The following is a 25,328-nucleotide window of genomic DNA, read 5'->3' as shown; positions in this document are numbered from 1 at the left end:
TATGCACTCCAGGAAATCCTCCTCCACCGTATTGCTTCCAGTTTGGTTAGCCCAATCTATATGCATATTAAAGTCACCCATGATAACTGCTACACCTTTATTGCATGCACCCCTAATTTCCTGTTTGATGCCCTCCCCAACATCACTACTACTGTTTGGAGGTCTGTACACAACTCCCACTAACGTTTTTTGCCCTTTGGTGTTCTGCAGCTCAACCCATATAGATTCCACATCATCCAAGGGAATGTCCTTCCTAACTATTGCATTAATCTCCTCTTTAACCAGCAATGCTACCCCATCTCATTTTCCTTTTATTCTATCCTTCCTGAATGTTGAATACCCTTGGATGTTGAGTTCCCAGCCCTGATCACGCTGGAGCCATGACTCTGTAATCCCAATCACATCATATCTGTTAACATCTATTTGCACAGTTAATTCATCCACCTTATTACGGATACTCCTTGCATTAAGACACAAAGCCTTCAGGCTTGTTTTTTTAATACCCTTTGTCCTTTTAGAATTATGATGTTGTGTGGCCCTTTTTGTTTCTTGCCTTTGTTTACTCGGCCTTCCACTATTGCTTTTTATCTTTCTACCATCTGTTTCTGACTCCATATTACTTCACCCTGTCTCGCTGCATAGGTTCCCATCCCCCTGCCATATTAGTTTAAACACTCCCGAACTGCATACGCAAATGTTACCCCAAGGACATCAGTTCCAGTCCTGCCCAAGTGCAGACCGTCCCTTTTGTACAGGTCCCACTTCCCCCAGAACTGGTTCCAATGTCCCAGGAATTTGAATCCCTCCCTCTTGCACCACTGTTCAAGCCACGTATTTATTCTAACTATCCTGCTCCCTCTACTCTGATTAGCACGTGGCACTGGTAGCAATCCAGAGATTGCTACCTTTGAGGTCCTACTTTTTAATTTAACTCCTAGCTCCCTAAATTCAGCTTGTAGGACCTCTTCCTGCTTCTTACCTATATCGTTGGTACCTACATGTACCACGACAACTGGCTGTTCACCCTCCCTCTCCAGAATGCTCTGCAGCCTCTCTGAGACATCATTGACCCTTGTACCAGGGAGGCAACATACCATCCTGGAGTCTCAGTTGCGGCCGCAGAAACTCCTATCTATTCCCCTTACAATAGAGTCCCCTATCACTATAGCTCTCCCACTCTTTTTCCCGCCCTTCTGTGCAGCAGAGCCACCCATGGTGCCATGCACCTGGTTGCTGGTGCCTTCCCCTGGTAAGTCATCTCCCTCAACAGTATCCAAAACGGTATATCTATTTTGGAGGGAGATGACCGCAGGGGACTCCTGCACTACCTTCCTGCTCTTGCCTTGTCTCTTGGTCACCCATTCACTATCTATCCTAACTCTTACCTTACCTAATAGGAACAGGAGTAGGCCGTACGGCCCCTCGAGCCTGCTCTGCCATTCAGTAAGATCATGGCTGATCCGATCATCAACTCAGCTCCACTTCCCTGCCCGCTCCCCATAACCCCTTATCCCCTTATCTTTTAAGAAACTGTCTATTTCTGTCTTAACTTTATTCAATGTCCCTGCTTCCACAGCTCTCTGTGGCAGCGAGTTCCGTAGATTTACAACCCTCTGAGAGAAGAAATTTCTACTTATCTCAGTTTTAAATGGGCGGCCCCTTATTCTAAGATCATGCCCTCTTGTTCTCGTCTCCCCCATCAATGGAAACATCCTCTCTGCATCCACCTTGTGAAGCCCCCTCATAATCTTATAAGTTTCGATAAGATCACCCCTCATTCTTCTGAATTCCAATGAGTAGAGGCCCAACCTACTCAACCTTTCCTCATAAGTCAACCCCCTCATCTCCGGAATCAACCTAGTGAACCTCTGAACTGCCTCCAAAGCAAGTATATCCTTTCTTAAATATGGAAACCAAAACTGCATGCAGTATTCCAGGTGCGGCCTCACTAATACCCTGTATAGCTGTTGCAAGACTTCCCTGCTTTTATCCTACATCCCCTTTGCAATAAAGACCAAGATTCCATTTGCCTTTCTGATCACATGCTGTACCTGCATACTATCCTTTTGTGTTTCATGCACAAGTACCCCCAGGCCCCGCTGTACTGCAGCACTGTGCAATCTTTCTCCATTTAAATAATAACTTGCTCTTTGATTTTTTTCTGCCAAAGTTCATGACCTCACACTTTCCAACATTAAACTCCATCTGCCAAATTTTTGCCCACCTACCTAGCCTGTCTATGTCCTTTTGCAGACTTTTTGTGTCCTTCTCACACATTGCTTTTCGTCCCATCTTTGTATCGTCAGCAAACTTGGCTACTTTACACTCAGTCCCTTCTTCCAAGTCGTTAATATAGATTGTAAATAGTTGGGGTCCCAGCACTGATACCTGCGGCACCCCACTAGTTACTGGTTGCCAACCAGAGAATGAAGCAGAGTGGGTCAAGAAGGCACAGAGAGTAACAAAGAAAATAGGACATCAGTGACTAAGGTGACATCAGGGAAAAATAGAAAAAGTCAAAGCTAAAGGCACTATATCTGGTAGTTTCCCAATGTATCTTAGCCAACTCTCCCTCATAGCTACATAATTTGCTTTGTTTAGACCCTAGTTTCAGAGTTAACTAAATCATTTTCAAACTCAATATAAAATTCTATCATATTGTCACTCATCCCTAAAAGCCTCTTTACTGCAAGGTTATTAATTAACCCTTTCTCCTTGCACAATACTAGATCTATAATAGTTGGGTCCTCAACATACTGATCTGGAAAACTATCTTGCATAGATTCCATGAAGTCGTCCTCCGCATTATTACTGCAAATTTAGTTACCCAGTGTAGAATGTAGATTAAAGTTCCCCATGATTACTGTATTACTCTTGTTACATGTACCTCGAATTTCCTGATTGGTTCTTTGTGCTACATTACAACTACTGTTTGGGGGCCTTTCAACAACTCCCACCAATGTTTTCTGCCCCTTGCTGTTTCTTAGCTCCACCCAAACTGATTCTACTTCTTGATTTTCAGAGCTAAGATCCTTTCTGCTATCCCATCCTTTATTATCAGGGCTACCCATCCTCCTTATCCATTTTGCCTTTCTCTTCTAAAAGTTAAGTATCCTGGAATATTTAATTCCAAACCTTTGGTCATTTTGCAATCACGTCTTCGTAATGACTATTAGATCAAACTTATTAATTTATATCTGCACTATTCATTTATTTTTGCGCGAAGCATTAGCAACATCAGATATAGTGCCTTTAGCTTTGACTTTTCCCCCCTGATGTCAACTCAGTCACTGATGCCCTTACCTTTGTTATTCTCTCTGTCTCTTCCTGATCCAAAACTCTGTTCTGCTCTGGAGCCTTGAAATTTCTCTTGCTGCTTTTAAATTTACTCATTCCTGAATTTTCCCCCCGACCCCACCCCGCGCCCGCCCCAACTCACTAGTTTAAAGCCCTGTCTGCTGCCCTAGTTATTTGATTTGTCAGGACACTGATGCCAGCCCAGTTTAAGTGGAGCCCGCCCCAACAGAACAACTCCCCCTTTCCCCAGTACTGGTGGTAGTGGCCCATGAAGTGAAACCGCTGCTGCCCACACCACTCTTTCAGCCAATCATTTAAGTTTCTAAGCTACTTATCCCTATGCCAATTGATACGTGGTTGAGATAACAATCCAGAGATTATTACCTCTGGGAGATTTTGCTTTTTAATTTGGACCCCAACTCCTCAAACTCTTTCAGCAGAATCTCATTCTTAGTTCTACCCATGTTGTTGGTTCCTATGTGGACCATGGAAACTGGATCCTCCCCTTCCCACTCCAAGTTCTTCTCCAGCCGCAAGGAGATGTCTTTAACCCTGGCACTGGGCAGGCAACACAACCTTCGGAACGCCTGGTCATGGCTGCAGAGAACAGTATCTATCCCTCTGACTATACTGACCCCTACCACAACTACCTTCTCTTTCACACACCCCACTTGAATGGCCTCTTGCACCATTTTCAGCTTGCTTATGCAAACTGAAGGTTTTCCCCTCATCCACACCGGCATCAAAATCCTTAAACCTTTAGGATAAGGACAAAGGCTGAGGCTCCTCCAGGGCTGCACCTGGGGTCCCCTTACCTGCCTGAGTTGCAGTCGCACCCTTCTGTTCCTGACCACTTAGCAGACCTGTACCACTACCTAACCTAAGGTCTGTGACTGCCTCCTGGATCAGAGTGTCCACGTAACTCACCCCTCCCTGATGCCCTGCAATGTCTGCACCTCAGACTCTAGCTCAACAACTCTCTGCTGAAGTTTCTCAATATGCAGGCACTTATTGCAAACATGATTGTCTGGGATCACAATACTCTCCACCATCTCCCACATGCTGCAGTTGCAGCACACCACCTGCACTGCCATTCCTATATGACCTTGTTTTATTTAATTAAATTTGTATTGAAGTAACTTAAATTCTGACGAAGGATTGTCGACCTGAAACGTTAACTTTGTTTTTCTCTCCACAGATGCTGCCTGACCCGCTGAGATTTCCAGCATTCTCTGTTTTTATTTCAGATTCCAGCATCCACAGTATTTTGCTTTTGTATTATTATTGAAGTAACTTAGCTTATTTAAGTAATTTAGTTTACAGTTTAGTTTCTTAACTACTTATTTGATCTAGATTAAGTTATGGGTAAATGAACTTTAATATGTCTCTGTAACACAAAGCACTACAAGTAGTAGAGGAAAATGTAGCAACTCCTTTCCCCTCTTCTCCGAATTCCCAAATAAAACCCTCTGTTTAAGTGCACTCTGTTTAATACTGGTCTGTCCCTGCTTCTGCAGAACGGTTTACTTTTATACTCTATGAGCCTTACCCAAGTTACAAGTGTTGACTCAACTCCCCTCCTCCTGGTGATTCGCACCTATTCAAGACAGTTAAGGCTGACAGTTAACTGCCACTGGCAGGCAGCTTCTATTAACTACAGTTTTTAAAGTTCGAGGTAAAAATTGAAATGTTGAATTAAATTTCACTTTTTAAAGCTACTGCTTACTCAGTACTTACCAGAGACTGCCACTCTCTCCAAATTCCCAAATAAAACGCTCTAACTGCACTCTTTTTAATGCCACTCTGTGCAGTCCACTCTGTGTTTCTGCAGAATTGTTTACTTTTATACAGTAGAAGCCTCACCCAAGTAACACGTGTTGACTCAGCTGCCCTGTTCCCAGTGATTAGCACTAGAGATTCCCATTCTGTCCAAATTCCCAAGTAAAACACTCTTGTTTATTTGCACTCCGTTTAATGCTACTCGGTGCAGTCCACTCACACAGTAGAACTGCCAGGGACGATGGCTACAATCTCAAAACATGACGAACATTCACTGATGGACAAAAATAATTTACCATGCTCAGGTAGACTTTTTTTGAAAGACTGGATCAACTGGGCTTGTATTCACTGGAGTTCAGAAGAATGAGAGGGGACCTCATAGAAACGTTTAAAATTCTGACGGGTTTAGACAGGTTAGATACAGGAAGAATGTTCCCAATGTTGGGGAAGTCCAGAACCAGGGGTCATAGTCTAACGATAAGAGGACCGAAATGAGGAGAAACTTCTTCACCCAGAGAGTGGTGAACCTGTGGAATTCACTAAATATATTCAAAAAGGAGTTAGATGTAGTCCTTACTACTAGGGGGATCAAGGGGTATGGCAAGAAAGCAGGAATGGGGTACTGAAGTTGCATGTTCAACCATGAGCTCATTGAATGGCGGTGCAGGCTCGAAGGGCCGAATGGCCTACTCCTGCACCTATTTTCAATGTTTCTATGTTTCTATGAAACAGTTTCTCCCTATCTGCTCTACCAAATTCCTCATCATTTTGAACACCTCCATTCAATCTCCCAACCTTACATAAGATTATTTATTTATTAATACTACAATTCTTTTGGGTTCAGATAACGGACAAAACTCTTCAGTACAAATGCAAGTGACAATGACTACAATCTCAAAACATCAAGAACATTCACAAATGGAGAAAAGTGATTTACCATGCTCAGGTACACATTTTTTCTTGCCAATTACCTTAGATCTGTGTCCTGGTTACTGATACTCCTACCAGTGGAAACAGTTTCTCTCCGTCTATTCTATCAAAACTCCTCATAATTTTGAACACCTCCATTCAATCTCCCCTTAACCCTTTCTGTTCTAAGGAGAACAATCTCAGCTTCTCTAGTCTTTCCACATAACCGAAGCCCTTCATCCCTGATACAATTCTGGTAAGTCTTCTCTGAACTCTCTGCAAGGTGCTTGACATCCTTTATAGAATGTGGTGCTCAGAACTGGATACATAACTCTAGCTAAGGTAGCAACTCCTGTTACCTTTTTCTTTTTCCTCTGCTAATTTGTGCCTTTATCTTACTTTCACTTTGTTTCTTTGATACACTCTATTTTGTCTTTATTATTGTTCCTCCTTATCTCTTTTTCTTTTGTCAGTTTCTTCCTATGACCAGAGCCATGGGGGGAGAGAATGGAGAAGCTTACAGGAAGTTTGTAACTTTTTGCGAATGTAATTTTTTACATGTTAGTTACATTATTTTTTTATCTGTAGTGCAAGGCTGTAGATGTTTCTCAAAACATCCGTTTCTGAAAAATGTATGTTTCATAAAACTACAATTCTTTTGTCTTAAGCTATTAGACCAAACTCTCAAGTACAAAGTAAACAGTGTTTGACTGAAGTACCAAAACTCAGGTACACTCAGGTACAAACTCAGGCAGAAGTTCAAAGGTGCACAAAGCTAATGCGCCCTGTGAATTCAGTCACCAAGATACCCATTTCTTTCCATCTATCTATCTATTGATCAGAAAACATCAGGTTTACTGTCAATTTCCTCTGTCTCACACTGAATCTTCAATGGCAAGTCTATATTTCGAAGGGTTTTATCAGTGCAAGAACTGTTTTGTTATGCCAATTAAGTTAGTGTGGATTTTAACTTGCGGGTGGAAAGCCAGGGGAGCCGCTGAACTTCCTGCTCAGCATTCACTGCAGGCAGTTTGGTCGAATTTAATGGCAGGACCTCATTAATATATTGCCAGTAAGCTACCTGCCCAAAATGGGCAGAAAGAGGCAGCTGGCTGGCAGGCGAAGATGGGGCATTCCAGAAACTGACCAGTAGCACTCCGTTAAACTGTGGTTCTGCAGGTGGGAAGTGGGAGGAGCCCGATACAGCAGAGGCACAGACTTTCCTTGTGGGGCTTGCAAGAGCACTCCAGCGCCTACTGGCCACTGAAAGAAAAGTCTTTTAAGAACATAAGAAATAGGAGCAGGAGTAGGCCATTTGGCCCCTCGAGCCTGCTCCGCCATTTAATAAGATCATGGCTGATCTGATCATGGACCCAGCTCCACTTCCCTGCCCTCTCCCCATAACCCTTTATTCCCTTATCGCTCAAAAGTCTGTCTATCTCTGCCTTAAATATATTCAATGACCCAGCCTCCACAGCTCTCTGGCGCAGAGAATCCCACAAATTTACAACACTCTGAGAAGAAATTTCTCCACATCTCAGTTTTAAATGGGCAGCCCCTTATTCTGAGACTATGTGCCCAAGTTTGCCCAGCACTGGACGCCGTTTTTTTGGCACCCAGTGAGTTTTTTGGCGCTGTAGCCCAGTTCAAAGATTCCCCAGTGTTGGGGCACCAGCGTCTACTACTAGTGGCAGAATGTTTGGCGCCATACATTCTAGCGCTGGTGTACCTGCAAAAGAAGGTTGCATGCCATTTCTGTGCATAAGGCATACTTTCCCGAACAACAAAATTTCTAAAACCGGCGCACAGACCCTAGAAGCACCGTAGAAAAACCCTTACCTGCAGTTAGAAAATGTTTTCATAAGATCACCTCTCATTCTTCTGAACATCAGTGCGTATAGGCCCAACCTATTCAACCTATCTTCATAAGTCAACCCCCTCATCTCCGGAATCAACCTAGTGAACCTTCTCTGAACAGCCTCCAATGCAAGTATATCTTTCCTTAAATATGGAGACCAAAACTGTACGCAGTACTCCAGGTGTGGCCTCACCAATACCCTGTACAGTTGTAGCAGGACGTCTCTGCTTTTATACTCCATCCCCTTTGCAATAAAGGCCAAGATTCCATTCGCCTTCCTGACCACTTGCTGTACCTGCATACTAACCCTTTGTGTTTCATGCACAAGTACCCCCAGGTCCCGCTGTACTGCGGCACTTTGCAATCTTTCTCCATTTAAATTATAATTTGCTTTTCGATTTTTTCTGCCAAAGTGCATGACCTCACACTTTCCAACATTATACTCCATCTGCCAAATTTTTGCCCACTCACTTAACCTGTCTATATCCCTTTGCAGATTTTTTGTGTCCTCCTCACAATTTGCTTTCCCACCCATCAGCAAACTTGGCTACATTACACTCAGTTCCTTCATCCAAGTCATTAATATAGATTGTAAATAGTTGAGGCTGCAGCACCGATCTTTGCGGCACCCCACTAGTTACTATATGGCAACTGGAAAATGACCCATTTATCCCAACTCTCTGCTTTGTGTTAGTTAGCCAATCCTCTATCCATGCTGATATATTACCCCCAACCCCGTGAACTTTCATCTTGTGCAGTAACCTTTTATGTGGCACTTTATCGAATGCCTTCTGGAAATCCAAATACACCACATTCACTGGTTCCCCCTTATCCACCCTGCTCGTTACATCCTCAAAGAATTCCAGCAAGTTTGTCAAAAATGATTTCCCTTTCATGCAACCATGCTGACACTGCTTGACTGCATTACGATTTTCCAAGTATCCTGATACTGCTTCCTTAATAATGGACTCCAGCATTTTTCCAACGACAAATGTTAGGCTAACTGGTCTATAGTTTCCTGCTTTCTGCCTCCTTTTTTAAATAGGGGCGTTACATTTGCGGTTTTCCAATCCGCTGGGACCTCCCCAGAATGCAGGAAATTTTGGTAGATTACAACCAACGCATCCACTATCTCTGCTGTCACTTCTTTTAAGACTCTAGGATGCAAGCCATCAGGTTCCGGGGACTTGTCTGCCTTTAGTTCCATTATTTTACCGAGTACTACTTCATTAGTGATAGTGCTGATATTAAGTTCCTCTCCCCCTATAGTTCCTTGATTATCCACTATTGGGATGTTTTTACTGTCTTCTACCGTGAAGACCAATACAAAATATTTGTTCAAAGTCTCTGCCATTTCCCTGTTCCCCATTATTAATTCCCCAGTCTCATCCTCTGGGGGACCAACATTTACTTTAGCCACTCTTTTCCTTTTTATATACCTGGAGAAACTCTTACTATCTGTTTTTATATTTCGTGTTAGTTTACTTTCATAATCTATTTTCCCTCTCTTTATTATTTTTTTAGTCATTCTTTGCTGGCTTTTAAAAGTTTCCCAATCCTTTGGCCTCTCACTAGTCTTGAACACATTGTATGCCCTTGTTTTCAATTTGATGCCATCCTTTATTTCCTTAGTTAGCCCTTCTCTTACAGTCTTTCCTTCTCATTGGGATATATTTTTGTTGTGAGTAATGAAATATCTCCTTAAATGTCTGCCACTGCTCATCAACCGTTCCACACTTTAATCTATTTTCCCTGTCCACTTTAGCCAACTCTGCTTTCATATCTTTGTAGTCTGCTTTATTTAAGGTTATGTAACACCTGGAATACTGCGTGCAGTCTTGGTTTCCATATTTACGAAAGGATATACTTGCTTTGGCGGCAGTTCAGGGAAGGTTCACTAGGTTGAGAGGGTTGACTTATGAGGAAAGATTGAGTAGGTTGGGCCTCTACTCATTGGAATTCAGAAGAATGAGAGGTGATCTTATCATTATGTATAAGATTATGAGGGTGCTTGACAAGGTGGATGCAGAGAGGATGTTTCGACTGATAGAGAAGACTAGAACTAGAGGGCATAATCTTAGAATAAGGGGCCGCCCATTTAAAACTGAGATGAGAAGAAATTTCTTCTCTCAGAGGGTTGTGAATCTGTGGAATTCGCTGCCTCAAAGAGCTGTGGAAGCTGGGACATTGAATAAATTTAAGACAGAAATAGACAGTTTCTTAAATGATAAGGGAATAAGGGGTTATGGGGAGCGGGCAGGGAAGTGGACCCAAGTCCATGATCGAATCAGTCATGATCGTATTAAATGGTGGAGCAGGCTCGAGGGGCCATATGGCCTACTCCTGCTCCTATTTCTTATGTTCTTATGTTCTTATGCATTAGCTGCCTAGACTCCATGCTAGGAGGGAATTCCCTCCCTAAACCGTCTGTTCTTACCTCCCCCTCCTCCTTTAATACCCTCCTTAAAACATACTTTTTTGATCACCCTTCCTAATATCTTCCTTTTTGGCTCGGTATCCATTTTGTGCTTACAACTCTGTGAGGCACCTTGGGGTGTATTTCTGTGTTAAAGGTGCTATGTATTTGCATGTTGATGTTGCTGTTATTGTGCTAGTAGTAGTGGTGTTGGTGGTAGTAATACCTGTAATAGTACCATGCCAGATTCTTTAAAGCTTGCCAGGGTTGGTGCACTATCCTTTGGGAGGAAGTCATGGAGTGCCAAACAGAGCAACCATTTTCATGCCTACCTCATGCTGTAACACATCCACTTTGCCAGCAATCAAATATTTGACCATAGTCTCTGTTTTGCCTCTCCATGTTAGCTTGTCCATCCTTTTGGTCTCACCCATCATTCCACCCCCTCACCCATACAGTCTTTTGCAAAGGTTGGAAACATTATGACCTTTTTTGAGTCCTTAAAATTTGTTCACAATTTTTTATCCCATTCATTTTTACCCATTTAATTTGGCACAGAAGTCATTTAAGTGCTATATGCTCAGAGCATTCTACAGTGCCTGTCAGAATGCTCCCTGTGCAAAGCTCAGGCAACTGAGGAACATGTTTAAATAAGGTTGATTTGCTGCCTTTGCACCATCCAGCCAGGCTCATCACTCTGACAGTGCACATCTTAAGCACGCACATCAGTCCTGGATGCATTTTGACATGGATCATTGAATTGGCTCTGAATTGTGTTTGGACCTGATGTTTCCATCATCAGTAGAAATGATGATGCCACAAATAAGGGTATGGATAGAGGCACTGTTTGGGATAGAAAGGAGAATGCCATTTAAAGGAAATGCCCAAGCAAAGTGAAAGGAGATGACCAGGGCAGTCAATACCAACTTCAACATGCCACAACTCAGTGCCGCAAGAAATTCAATGATCTTGGAAGTAAGGCAGGTAAGAGGAGTCAGCCACATCTTCCAAGAATGTATTGTGCTAAGCCTGTTTGCCACTTATAACCACCTTTTCCTTCTTGTGTTAATGTGCTTTAAGACCTTACTGTCATGTATCCTACTGTTGGTACTATCACAAGGTATGCCATCAGAGGGCACAGCAGTGGGAGACTTGTAGGTTACCTGTACTGGTGTGCGTGGCCTAGTATAAAAGGCAGGCCACCAGGTGTGATCCTCACTCTGGAGTTAACTAATAAAGGACTAGGGTCACTACAGTTCAAGTACAACACATTGCCTTGTGGAGTCATTACTAGAGCATCTAAGGACACAACAATTGGCGACGAGGTTACAAACTCTCACGTGGAAATGGCTACCCTTGGTACGTTGTAGCAGTTCGCCAATGGTGATGATTGGGATGCCTTTGTGGAGAGGCTAGAACATTTTTTCACAGCAAATGACCTGGAAGGCGACGACCCGGCCACACTGGCTGATAAGCGCCGAGCTATCTTGCTTACCAGTTGTGGGCCTACCGTCTATGGCCTCGTCAGGGACTTGCTGGCACCAGCGAAGACAACGACCAAGTTGTATAAGGAGCTTGTAACCCTGATCCATGAGCAACTCAAGCCCAAGGAGAGCATCCTCACAGCCAGACACCGGTTCTACACTCACCGACGGCCCGAAGGCCAGGAAGTCGCAAAGTACATCGCAGACCTCAGGAGGCTGGTGGCACTGTGCAAGTTCGGCACCCACCTCAACGAAGCACTGCATGACATTTTGTCATTGGAATTGGCCATGAGGGCCTTCTTCACAAGCTACTGTTGGTGGATACCACAGTCACACTGCAGAAGGCCATTGCTGTGAGCCAGTCATTCATGACCTCGACCTGCGGCTCTAGGCAGATGACTCACCCTCAGGACTCAAATCCGGCAGGTACTGTGCACAGAGTGGCGCCGTTTAGAGGCTGGACTGTAGAACGTGAACCCTCTCAGGGAAAAGAGAACAGGTCCCCGAGTCCCTTAACTCCAAGTCCACCGAGGGGGGCTAATCGAGTAGCACCATGCTGGCATTGCGGAGGGAATCACAGGGCTCACTAGTGCCGTTTTAAAGACTGTATGCAAAGGCTGCAGCACAAAGGGCCACCTCCAGCGAATGTGTAAGAGAAATATGACTCATTGTGCCAATGAAGAGTCTGCAGATGGCCATGAATCCAGCGTGGATTATGAATCGATAGGCAGAGAGGCAGCCCAGTACCACGGGGAGGTACATAGCATGTTTATCTGCACTATCGAGTGTTCCCCGCTGAAGATGGAAGTCGAGATAGAGGGAGTTCCAGTCTTCATGGAAGTGGACACGGGGGCGAGCCAGTCAATGATGAATCAAGGAGCCTTTGAGAGGCTATGGGATGACCCGAGTTGGTCCCGGTTCAAGCAAAGCTGCGCACCTACACCGATGAAATCATCCCAGTCGTTGGTAGCGCGAATGTAAAGGTATTCCATGGTGGCACGGTGCACAAGTTACCTCTATGGATTGTTGCAGGTGATGGACCAATGCTGCTTGGCAGAAGGTGGATGGAGAAGATCTATTGGAAATGGGAAGACTTCACCCCTCCAGCGATTGAAGCCCTCTGTGCTCAGAGGCAAAGCAAGTCCTCACCTGAGGTTGGATCTGGCACCAGACCAGCACGGCACCCGAGACACAGACTGCTCAGCACTGCTTGGAGGTGATCCAGCTGAGATGACCCGAACGTACCTTCCAAGCTCCAGTGGCAGGACTCCGGAGGAAGATAATCGGATCCAAAGGTGACTTCCCAGCTTCGGTGGCAGAACCCAGGGAGAAGAGGATCACCACAATCGACATCGTGGATGGAGGAAAGATGGTGTCCAAACCACGAGGTGAGGCGTTGAAGACTATATTTGGGGCTATATTTATATCGATGATGAATCAGATTAGACGATGGTCCATCCACCAGTCGTCAGCTCCTGTCATGGCGCGGGTGATGCGCACATCCTTGCGATCCACGGCTCAGATGATGACATAGTCGAGTAGGTGCCAGTGTTTGGAGTGAGGCTGTTGCCACGATGCCTTGTATTTGTCCCTCTGGCGGAACAGGGTGTTGGTGATGAGGAGTTCGTGTTCTAGACATTTTGTCAGGAGTAGTGTACCGCTGGAGTTGGTTTTCCCTACCCCCTCTCTGCTAATCATGCCACCCCAGAGGACTGTGTCTTTGCCGTCCCTGGCATTAAAGTCACCTCGGAGGATCAATTTGTCGCCCATGGGGACGTGGGACAGGGATGTCTTGAGGTTGGAATAAAAACCCTCTTTAGCCTCATCCGTTGCATCTAGTGTTGGGGCATACGCACTGATGTCTGTGGCGCATTGGTTCTGGGATAGGGGAGGCGAAGAGTCATGAGACATGCGTTAACCCCGCAGGGAGAGTCTTTGAGGCGATCAACCAGTTCATTTTTGACGGCGAAGCCGACTCCATGAAGGCGGCGTTCTTCCTCTGGTTTTCCTTTCCAGAAAAAAGGTGTAACCTCCACCATGTTCCTTGAGCTGGCCTTCCCTTGCCTGCCGGGTCTCGATTAGGGCGGTGATGTCAATGTCAAAACGTCTAAGTTCCCAGGCAACTATGGCAATGCGGTGTTCCAGCCTGTTGCTATTGGAATTGTCCATGAGGGTCCTGACGTTCCAGGTCCCGAACTTCATATTAGCGATGTGGAAGATGCCTGTGCGTGAGTTCTTTTAACGTGGGGTGGCCGCTGCACACCGGCAATCACACGGACTTAGCTGAGCAAGGTCTTGGTCCAGTGGCAAGGGGGCCCAAGATGACTGGAGACCAGGCACTGCTGTATAAGCCTAATTGCCTACGGCGAGGTGTTGGCCACAAGCTTGGCGCTGGGTAGCGCCATTGATGGTAGATGGCCCGAGGCTTGGTTAGAGGGCAGGCATTAGGAAGGTCAGCTGTCCGCTAGGGTTCCGAGGGATGTTTTGGAAAGTTTCTTCCCAAGGTTAAAGATTTCCCCAAAGATTTCCAAGTTGTTTGAAAAGTTTAAGGGTTTAAAAGTATTTCTGAATTATTTAAAAAAAAGTTACACAGGTTGATTGAAAGTTTAATAAATAGATAAAGTTGATTTAAAAAAAGTCTAAAATGTAAATCAAGTTGTTTAAAAATTAGAAAAAATTAAAGTTCTCTAAGTTGATTAAAAATTTAAAAGTTTTCCCGAATTGTTTAAGAAGTTTAAAAGTTGATTCAAAGTTTTAAAAATTAAGTCCCTTCTGCCGGTTGAACGCCAGCCCTGGAGTCACTTTGGTCGGTTCAACACCGGCCCCGAAGTCCCTTTGGCCGGTTGAACGCCGGCCTCAGAGTCTCTTCGACCGACTCGATGCCGGTCCCAGGCAGGATGTTTCACAGTCGCTGCAGGAGGTCCAGCTGGGAGGCCCAAGTCGCGAGAACACACCAGCGAGTTCACACTGGGGAGAGGCCATTCACCTGCTCTGAGTGTGGGAAGGGATTCACTCGGTCATCCGACCTGCTTACACACCAGCGAGTTCACACTGGGGAGAGGCCGTTCACCTGCTCTGAGTGTGGGAAGGGATTCACTCGGTCATCCCACCTGCTGACACACCAGCGAGTTCACAAGTGACTGCAGGAGTTGGAATCTGCTGTTATTACTGCTGTTAATCACATCCCGACTGAACCATGTTCATTCTGACAGTTGGGGTTTGTTTCTGCTGATGTTAATAACCCTATAACTGGGCTGGACTTTAATATTCTGGATATATTGCTGATTGTGTTCTCGGGGCTGCAGTGTCCATTTAAGAAACACTGTATGTTATCTTTCCCCCTTAATTCAGCGACTCTCAACAGAAAGTTAGTTTGCAATAAAATTATGAACTTTTACTTTAATCCTAAACTGATCTTTGGTACAAAATCTACAATAGTGTGTGAAAGTTTCCACTGAATAAAATCTCCAATTAGAAAAAAAAAAAATACAGTACAGGGCAGAACACGGGCTGGAATCACCACCACACCTGCTCTCTCCCCTGCTCCCGGGCTGGGTCTGTCCTCCGCCTCCGGGCTGAGTCTGTCCTCCGCTCCCGGGCTGGGTCTGTCCTCCGCTCCCGGGCTGGGTCTGTCCTCCGCTCCCGGGCTGGGTCTGCCTTCCGGTCCCGGGCTGGGTCTGTCCTCCGGTCCCGGGCTGGGTCTGTCCTCCGTTCCCGGGCGGGGTCTGCCCTCCGGTCCCGGGCTGGGTCTGTCCTCCGTTCCCACGCTGAGTCTGTCCTCCGCTCCCGGGCTAGGTCTGTCCTCCGCTCCCGGGCTGAGTCTGTCCTCCGCTCCCGGGCTGGGTCTGTCCTCCGTTCCCGGGCTGGGTCTGTCCTCCGCTCCTGGGCTGGGTCTGTCTTCCGCTCCCGGGCGGGGTCTGCCCTCCGCTCCCGGGCTGGGTCTGTCCTCCGCTCCCGGGCTGGGTCTGTCCTCCGCTCCCGGGCTGGGTCTGTCCTCCGTTCCCGGGCTGGGTCTGCCCTCCGCTCCCGGGCTGGGTCTGTCCCCCGTTCCCGGGCTGGGTCTGTCCTCCGCTCCCGGGCTGGGTCTGTCCTCCGCTCCCGGGCTGGGTCTGTCCTCCGTTCCCGGACTGGGTCGGTCCGCTCCCGGGCACGGTCTGTCCTCCGCTCCTGGGCGGATCTGTCCTCCGCTCCTGGGCGGGGCCTGTCCTCCACTCCTGGACTGGGTCTGTCCTCCACTCCCGGACTGGGTCTAACCTCCGCTCCCGGGCTGTGTCTGTCTGCTTCCGAGCAGAGTCTATCCTCTGCTCCCAGGAAGGGGTCTGTCCTCCGCTCCCGGGAGTGGTCTGTCCGCTCCCGGGCAGGGTCTGTCCTCCCAGGCAGCCGGGATAGGAGCAGGCCGGTAAGGGGTCCTTTCCGAACTAACCCCCCGACAGCGACATTCCGACTGCACACCGTTCCCTCAGTACTGACCCTCCGCTGTGTGCTACCCACTGCAAGCTGCACCACTGCGTCGACGAGCTGTGCACTAGCTTTTAGTGATATGTGTACATGGATACTTAAATCTCGAGCTCCGAGTCTCTTATCATTAAGAAATCTACCATTCCCAATATTGGCTGCCTCAAGAGGAAATATTTACTGATCATATGCTGATATGCAGATATAAATATAAACTAAGATCAATTTCTGATCTCTTACATTACACCCTAATGCATTTAGTATCTATATTCATACAAGATCATTAGCAAGTGCAATTTTGTTTTAGTCACTCTGGTGCCATTGACAAAGATCTGTAATCACTGCATTATAATTTGAAGTGTTGTTCTTCCTGTTATGCTCAGTATTATAGTCCAAAATCATCTTGGACTAATAATATTTGAATTCTGTAAATGGAGTCTTGTGCTTTGCTCTGGATTGAACGGCACCTTCTTAAAATAGATAAACACTGGAACATAATTCTTAAAATATATATCACAAATACAGACATATTTGTTTTATAAATAAACTGCGAACAATGTATTTGGAGTATATATGTTTCTTAAAACTACAATTCTCTGTTCAGATGATCGATTGAATTCTCCAGTAGGAAGTTGCCATAGCAGATCTACACTCGTACAAATTCGCAGAAGTATATGTTCATTGATAGGCAATGGTTCTGCACCATGCCATTCCGATTGCCCAGGTACTCGTATTTTATGAAAAAGCTCAGAATTTTCAATTTATGGCAATAGTATTTATTTTGTATCATAGGTCCTATTTCATAGTCCAATTTCTTCATCCAAAAAAGCAAGATATAGGTATATTACCAATGGACAACAACTCATTCTAGGCTCTGTAGAATTGGGGGTTACGGGGAGTAAACAAAAAAAGTGAGTAACGCAGCAGCATACACAAAGATAGATGGTCAAAGAATTGTCGGGAGCAAAAAATAATGAAGAAAATTGACTGAGGAGTCAATTTATTTGTCTCTACCTGGTGTAAACAGAGTGCTAGCATCCTGAAAATGTCATTGGTCTACTTACTGGCCCGTTTATGTTGGCACCCCAGCCATTACCATCTTAGATAGGGTCTTGGGAGGAATGGCCAGAGCCCCCGTCTGTTTCAAGTCACATTTAATATGCAAATTAGGGTCCAATGAAATTAGGTCCTGCGCACTTTCCACCTATCTAAACTGGCGCAGAGCGGCATAGTCAGTGATCCTGACAAAATGTGGCCCAAAGAAATGGTTAACTTTTATTTTTGTGGGGCAAATAGGGGCCAGAATGCTCCAGCCTGTGCATAGCTGCCCTTGGGATTGTCTCCCCGCAATCCACCCCCCCACCACCACAAACCCCATCGGACTATGCATAGGAGCCAGTCTATTTCCCATCTTCCCAAAATGGAAGTTGCTTTAGAAGACTGGTTTGGCGCGCACAGCTCACCGGCTGAATACAAATGAGGTTTGGGCCTCAAAATGGCTTTGGTTTCACAGCAGTTACAACAGGCAGGAGGTGGGCATGCTTTGCCTGCTACCTGCCTGTTCACCATATAATCTGAAAATCAGCCACTGAGAAACAAGCTTTTCATTAACAATTTAATGAAAGCTACTTGGGCCCTTAAAAATCCACTTTGGCCTTTCACCAATATTTGAGGATCTAATGTAACAGGACCCTGTCTCATTTTACACCATATTGCCGCAGTCCTGCTTGAAATCCAGGTGTGCAAAGAACAAAATCCAGACTATAATTTTTAAAAACATGCAGTCTGTTCATACGAAATCTTTTACCATTCCCAATGTTGACAATCTCAAAAGGAAATATATACCGATTATGCTGATATACCAGTCTAAAGAGAAACCAAGATTACCTTCTGACATACTTCACATATTAATGAATTTAGTATCTAATAATAGACATTCATTAATAAGTGAAACTTTACTTCACTAATCCGAGTGTCATTGACACACAACTGTAATCACAATGCATTATAATTTGAGGTGTTATTCTTTCTGTCCTTATTCTCAGTATTACTATCATAAATCACCTTGATCTAGTAATGTGTCAATTCTGTATGCTAAGAGTCTTTGCACTGGACTGAGCGGCATCTTCTAGAAATATATAAACACTGGAACATAATTCTTAAACTATATAACGCAAACACAGATATTTGTTTTTATAAATAAAGCGAAAAACAGACCAACAATGTATTTGGTGTATATATGTTTTTTAATCTACAATTCTTTTGTGTTCAGATAATAAAATGAGTTCTCCGGTAGAAAGTTGCCAAAGTAAGTCTACTGACGCAAAGCATAGCAGAAGTATAAGTTCATTGACCAGCAAAAGTCCTGGTCCAAGTCACTCTGATTGCCCAGGTACTATTTGCTTATGAGAAAGCATTGAATTTTCAGTTTCTGCCAAAAATGTTTCTTCTGTATCACAAGTTATAATTTAAGTGTCAAACTTCTAGTCATCATCAAAATTGGTTGATTTGAGGCAAGGGTTATGATATTAGAACCACTCTGGCTACTATTTTGTTAGTCAGATGAAAGTTGAGACACTAGGAAGATGGTAGAATTGAGTGCAAAGCTGCCACACCAATGATTTGTTTAGGTGAAAATAACCAAGTGTTTATGGGGGCCAATATTTCTCCCAAAGGCTATGATGTGGAGCTTACCAAAAGTGGGCTTCGCTGGGACACACCTGAAACTGCTGTATTTCTGTGGTCAGGTAGTTTGCAGTCTTCTGCTAGGGATTGCATCCCACTTTAGTATGCACATCCATTACAGGAGGCAATGAGAATGCTGCAACCTTTAACGGCCTGCATCAGCTTAGGAACATAGGAACAGGAGATCCTATGTTGCCCCTTGAGTTGCCAAAGTAAGTCTACTGTCGCAAAGCATAGCAGAAGTATAAGTTCATTGACCAGCAAAAGTCCTGGTCCAAGTCACTCTGATTGCCCAAGTACTATTTGTTTATAAGAAAGCTTTGAATTTTCAGTTTCTGCCAAAAGTGTTTCTTCTGTATCACAAGTTATATTTCAGTGTCAAACTTCTAGTCATCGTCAAAATTGGTTGATTTGAAGCAAGGGTAATGATATTAAAACCACTCTGGCTACTATTTTGTTAGTCAGATGCAAATTGAGACACTAGGAAGATGGTAGAATTGAGTGCAAAGCTGCCACATCAATGATTTGTTTAGGTGAAAATAACCAAGTGTTTATGGGGAGCCAGTATTCCTCCCAAAGGCTATGATGTGGAGCATACCAAAAGTGGACTTCGCTGGGACACACCTGAAACTGCTGTATTCTGTGGTCAGGTGGTTTACATTCTTTTACTAGGGATTGCATCCCACTATAGTATGCACGTCCATTACAAGAGGCAATGAGAACGCTGCAACCTTTAATAGCCTGCAGCAGCTTAGGAACATAGGAACAGGAGATCCTATGTAGCCCCTCGAGCCTTTTCTACCATTCAATGAGATCATGGCTGATCTATGACCCAACTCCATATACCTGCCGATGCCCCATATCCCTTAATACATTTAGTTACAGAAATCTATCAATCTCTGATTTAAAATTAACTATTGGCCCAGCATCAACTGCCGTTTGCGGAAGAGCGTTCCTAACTTCTACCATCCTTTGCGTGTAGAAGTGCTTCCTAACTTCCCTCCTGAAAAGCCAGGCTCTTGATTTTAAGCTATGTCCTCTAGTTCTAGATTCCCCAGTCAGCGGAAATAGTTTCTCGCTATCTACCCTATCACTTCCCCTTAATATCTTGAAAACCTCGATCAAATTACCCCTTAATCTTCTAAATTCCATAGAATACAATCCCAGTTTGTGTAGCTTAAAGATGCTGTTGGTTTCAAAGCATTGTGGCTTTGTAGAAGAATATGGCAGGAGGTGCCGTAAAGGATCAGTGCAAGCAGCACTGACCACAAAATATTGCTGAAGTTCAGGAAAAAAATTAACTATCTCACCAGGACGGGCAAGGTAAGTTATGTCAATGAAACTTTTACTTGACTTCGGAAAAAAACTAGTTGAAAGTGATATGTGAGGTTTTATTATGAGGAGCAAGCATTTCAATGGTGTAACTGTAAACACTTGATTATGGCTGACCCAGGAAGACTAAAGTTTTCCTTTTATTGCCAATCCAAAGGATAAGAAGAGTAGTAAAATTTTACCGTTTACCTTGATTAATGTTTGCTGAGCTATGAGACAATTTGTATACTCCCTCATTGAGAGTAGATAAGTTTGATCATTAAATGAGATAGGGATTTAAACCTATATCCTTCCATTGGGAGTGTTGCTTTCTAAAATAAGCAGACAGTATACTTTATCTGACATTGGAATCATCGGGCCCAAGTTTCCACATGATTTGCGCCTGATTTTTAGGAGCAACTGGTGGAGAACGGACTATCTTAGAAATCGCAATTCTCCACATTTTTTTTTCTGCAGTTCTAGTCAGATAGAACAGTTCTACTTTGGAACAGAATTTTTTCTTCAAAAGGGGGCGTGTCCGGCCACTGACGCCTGATTTCAAAGTTTCCACAGTGAAAACGTACTCCAAACTAACTTAGAATGGAGCAAGTGAAGATTTTTGTAGAACTGAAAAAACCTGTTCTACACATTAAAAAATCAGGCGCAGGTTACAAATTAGGCATCCAGAACGAGGTGGGGGGGGGGGAGGGAACTCATTAAATTCTACAATAAATCCTTATTTATACTTCTACAAATATTATACAAATAAATCCAACCTGAATAAACATTTCTAAGCAAAGAAAAGATTAAATAAACCATCTTCCTACCTGTGTGAAAGTGCTTCAGCCAGCCTCACACGTTCGTTCGTTCGTTCCCGACGGCAGGGGGGGGAGGAGGAAGACGTTCCCGACGGCGGGCGGGCCCGACCGCAGCGGGGGGAGGGGGGGTAAGGAAGACGTTCCCGACGGTGGGCGGGCCCGAACGCAGCGGGGAGGGGAAGGAAGACGTTCCCGACGGTGGGCGGGCCCGAACGCAGCGGGGGGGGGGGGGAGGAAGACGTTCCCGACGGCGGGCGGGAAGGAGACAGTGAGAAGGCTGCAGGAAGCCTCAGTGCTGATGTGCTGATGGCAATGTGCTTTTATTAAAAAATGTTCAAAAATTAATCAGCTACAAAGAACTACAAAAATGGCCGAGTGCCAATGTTTCCTTCACACTGCGCGAACACTTCAACGCGCACGCGCAGCGTTGCCGGCAGGAAAAAAACTAATTTAAATAGTACCCGCCCCCTCCCACTTACAAAATCGGCGCGAGTGTAGGCTCCGCCCCCCTGGGCGCCGCGCCAAACAGACAAGGAGCTGCAGGGCTCTCCAGAATCGCGAGTTTTTTTTCCGGCGCTGTTTTAGGCGCGAAAAATGGGCGCCCAGCTCGGAGGGGCGCCCGTTTTTTATCGTGTTTAAACTTTGGCCCAAAGTGTTTAATACAGATATGTAAGTGTTAAAGCATGCTTTTGAGTGCCACTGACAGTTTTACTTATCTAAGTACTTTTGGACTCTGGTTTTCGACAATGAGTTTACTTGTCAACAACAACACTTATTGGTTTGTAACCAGTATTTGTATGAAATGTTTATTTGAAGTGCCTGTTAATCTTCAGAATCTGAGCAAATTTTCAACCAAGGAAAAACACATTTCATCGCCAAAATTTATGATGGGAAAGTAAGACAGAAGTATAAAATTAGATTGCATTTTAAACTGAAAGAAAACAAACAGGCAAATAGGTTAGGATATGTAAAATAGAGTTGGATAGTTAAAAAAAATGAAAAATTAAAATTAAGTAAAATATGAGAACAAGAATTGGAATCAAAAGGAATTCAGTAGCAAAGAGAGTACAACGGTAAGTACAAGCAAAGTACTTAATGTTTTTAGGATTAGGTAAAATTCTGTTGCATGGTCTAAAAATCTGTGCTTTTAGCAGCACACGGCTGGTGTAATTCTTCCAGGATTGCAGCAGAGGGGGCAGGAGTTCCACAGCCTACATTCCGGTGAGCAGTTGGTATACCAGGATGAACCTGGCATTCTCACTGATAGCTGCAGGAAAACAACAACAAGGTTCATTGGATTACAATCATTCCTGGATGTGGGTTCAGTTGTTTATTAATTCTTCCAATTGATGCTTGTTCAGGCCTAGCATTCGCTATAATTATTAACATGCATATGAAAAACAGATATGAGTTCTGTATAAAAATGGAGACCAAGGATTTAGATGAATATGTTTCTTAAAAGTACAATTCTTTTGTATTCAGATGAAAGATCTAATCAACAGAATCTGACTGTAGTATCAACACAATGCAGACATATAAGTTCAGGGATGGACAGCAGTAATGCTGAATGTCAATCCAATACTACAGGTACTGATTTTATTTTGTTAGAAAGCACTGAAATTGTAGTTTTTGCAATGATTAATTCTCTACCATCATGAGCGATATTTCATCACTGAATTTCAAATAAACATAGTAATATTTAATTTAAAAGAAGACGAATGATTTGGAACCAGTTTTAATGCCTGTTTTGCTGGTTAATTGTCAATTGAGGTGCTAAGGAGAGAACAAAATAAAATGCAAGCTTTCATGTCAATATTTGGGTAGATGAAGGACAGATTTTCCTACTCTCCCCTTGTCCTGAAGTATGCTGCTCCAGTCCAACCCCAGAATCACCTGGGTTTCCTGCCGAGGGCCATTTACAGGATCCATGAATATGTCCGGCACAGATCCATCCCTGGTAAGGCCTAGCACTGATTGGAGAGGGGAGGGCAGAAAAGTAGGACCCAGCTGCAGACCTAAGTCCCTCAGCCTCGGCCATTTAAACTTAAGGCTAATGATGGAGATTGGCGACCAGAAGATGTCACCTGAAGTCTTCTTGGACTGACACAGCACCCCCATGGACTCGCCAGTCAATAGGTGTCCAGCAGCAGATCACAGCGCCAAATTCTTTGGGCACGCTTGTGCACAGCTGACATTTGCATTATAGAATGAGGCAGGAAACTGGAAATGCCTCATTAGCATGTTTCAGAATGGTCTATAACTACTGCAGGTGGAGGTCAAGCTCTACCACCTCCCCCAAAGGAAAGCCTTAGAAATCCTGGGACTGTACAGTACAGGGAGTGCTGCATTGTCAGAGGTGCAATCTTTCGGATGAGACATTAAATCAAGGCTCAATTTGCCCTCTCCGGCGGATGTAAAACATCCCATGGCACTATTTAAAAGAGCAAGGGAATTCTCCACGGTGTCCTGGCCAATATTTATCCCACAACCAACATCACTAAAACAGATAATTTGGTCATTATCACTGTGGTATATTCTCTACGACATCACAACACACAGACTTTACAACATGGCTCTTAAAACAGGAACTTGTCAGGTGACCTGTCACCTGATGCTTTATTATTGTAAACAGCAATGGCTGCATTACCACAGTAGTTCACAAGGTGGAGTAGTAGTCCGCTAGATGGGACTATATATTACACTTCTCTCTCTTTAATGAAGAAGTAATTCTAACAAAATAATTACCTTACATAACTTGCATGGTTATATATAAAAGATTTGGGGCTAGATTTTCCACTTTTGTGCTTATCGCCCAAAAATGGGCGTTTATTCCGGCATGGGCTGTAAAAAAGGGTTTTCAAATCGCTGGCTTCTCACCCATTCTCAAAGCAGCTAGTCTCCATTTTTTTAAATGGGCATTACCGTGAGCGATATGAAATGGTTAAATCTCGCTGACCTGCCGTAAAGTGTCGCCGTCCTTAGCAACGGCATGGCAACGCTCAATTCCTGTGATTCAGGAGGTTAAAGATCATCATGACATGTGCAGAAGAGGAGACAGAGAGAGAGGGAGCTCAAAGGGACTGAAGGCGTGTGTGGCTGTGGTGTGTGCTTGTTTGGCTGTTCTGGCAGGCACGAGGGAGATTCACCAGCAGCAAAAAGCCTACTAAGCACCAAGAACATAGTTTTTGTCCAACAAATAAGATATAACATGGAAGTGATGGTGGAGGGCCTGGAGCTGGTAGCCAGGAACACTGGTGGCAGAGGGCTCCCAGTGGTCCTGGAGCGCGGCACTGCACCCCAAGGTGCCGCACCCCCATTGCCAACCACACATGAGAGCCAGGAGCAACATCTTGCTTCTGGCTCGGAGCACGTTCCCACCTCGGGACCGTCCTCTCCCGTATCCATCCAAGCAGCATTTTGGCCATCATCCCTCCCCCGCCCCCAATCCCCAATGAGCTCCTCTGCCAGGTGGCTTGGAGTCAGGAGGGGAAGGGATAGATGCGGGTTGGGGGGGGGAGGGGGGAGGGTTGGTTTTGACAGATATACTGATGATTTCAGATAAATGTTCGGTTTAAATGTTTTTTATTTAACAAAACCTTGTTATGCATTGGCTCAGATAGCTGCACCGTTACGTGCTGGTGATTCCTTAACATCAAAGGGTATAATAACACTTAACTTCAATCAACTTAAACTTTAACTGTCACCAAGGTGATGCCCACTATTGATGTATCACCTGCGCACCCAACAGTGTGTCAGCCTTGTAAATAACGCCAACGTTCTTTCAGGCAAAGCGATCATTGATGAGCTCCTGACGTAAGGCTCTTGCAGCTATCATGCCACCACGGGCCCTTTCATGCGGTCTACAGGGAGAGGGGCATGGCTTCAGCATCAGCCTGATTGTCTAGGCTGATGTCAGTGCCCGCCTCCTCGTCCTCTTTCCTCTCTCTGGTGAGGTGGACTGTCAGGCTCATCAGGCAATTCTTGTCCACTCCTGATAGCCAAGTTTTGCAGCATGGAGCACACTATCACGAATTGAGCTACCTGCTCAGGGTGGTATTGGAGGTTGCCTCCTGAGTGGTCCAAGCATCTAAAGTGCTGCTTCAGCACTCCAGTGGTTTTCTCAACGATATTGCAAGTGGCTCTGTGGCTCTCGTTGTATCGCCTCTCGGCTTCAGTGTGGGTGTCACGCAGGGGGGGTCATCAGCCAGGTGGCGAGGCCATATCCTTTGTCATCAAGCATCCAACAGTAACCACGTGGCTCATTGTTAAACAAGTCAGATACAGTGGTCTCACACATGGATGCTGCCTGGAAATTT

General features: G+C 44.8%; 1 protein-coding gene across 9 annotated transcripts in view; it reads left to right on the top strand.

Annotated features, from left to right (window-relative positions):
- Nucleotides 1-25,328, top strand: part of LOC139268562 (uncharacterized) — a 612,984-nt gene that overhangs the window by 178,640 nt on the left and 409,016 nt on the right. For 6 of the 9 annotated variants that reach the window (XM_070886894.1, XM_070886891.1, XM_070886890.1 and 3 more), the window contains 4 exons: nt 5,921-6,022; nt 16,803-16,922; nt 18,471-18,590; nt 22,495-22,599. In XM_070886894.1, the coding sequence (XP_070742995.1) occupies nt 5,921-6,022; nt 16,803-16,922; nt 18,471-18,590; nt 22,495-22,599 (447 nt within the window). The remainder of the gene's footprint in view (nt 1-5,920; nt 6,023-16,802; nt 16,923-18,470; nt 18,591-22,494; nt 22,600-25,328) is intronic. The other 3 variants (XM_070886889.1, XM_070886892.1, XM_070886893.1) reach the window with 3 other exon arrangements.

The sequence above is a fragment of the Pristiophorus japonicus genome, chromosome 8 (genome assembly GCF_044704955.1).
Source record: "Pristiophorus japonicus isolate sPriJap1 chromosome 8, sPriJap1.hap1, whole genome shotgun sequence".
NCBI classification, from domain to species: Eukaryota; Metazoa; Chordata; class Chondrichthyes; family Pristiophoridae; genus Pristiophorus; species Pristiophorus japonicus.
The sequence above is the reverse complement of the archived record's forward strand: the minus strand, read 5'-3'. Positions and strand labels throughout refer to the sequence as shown.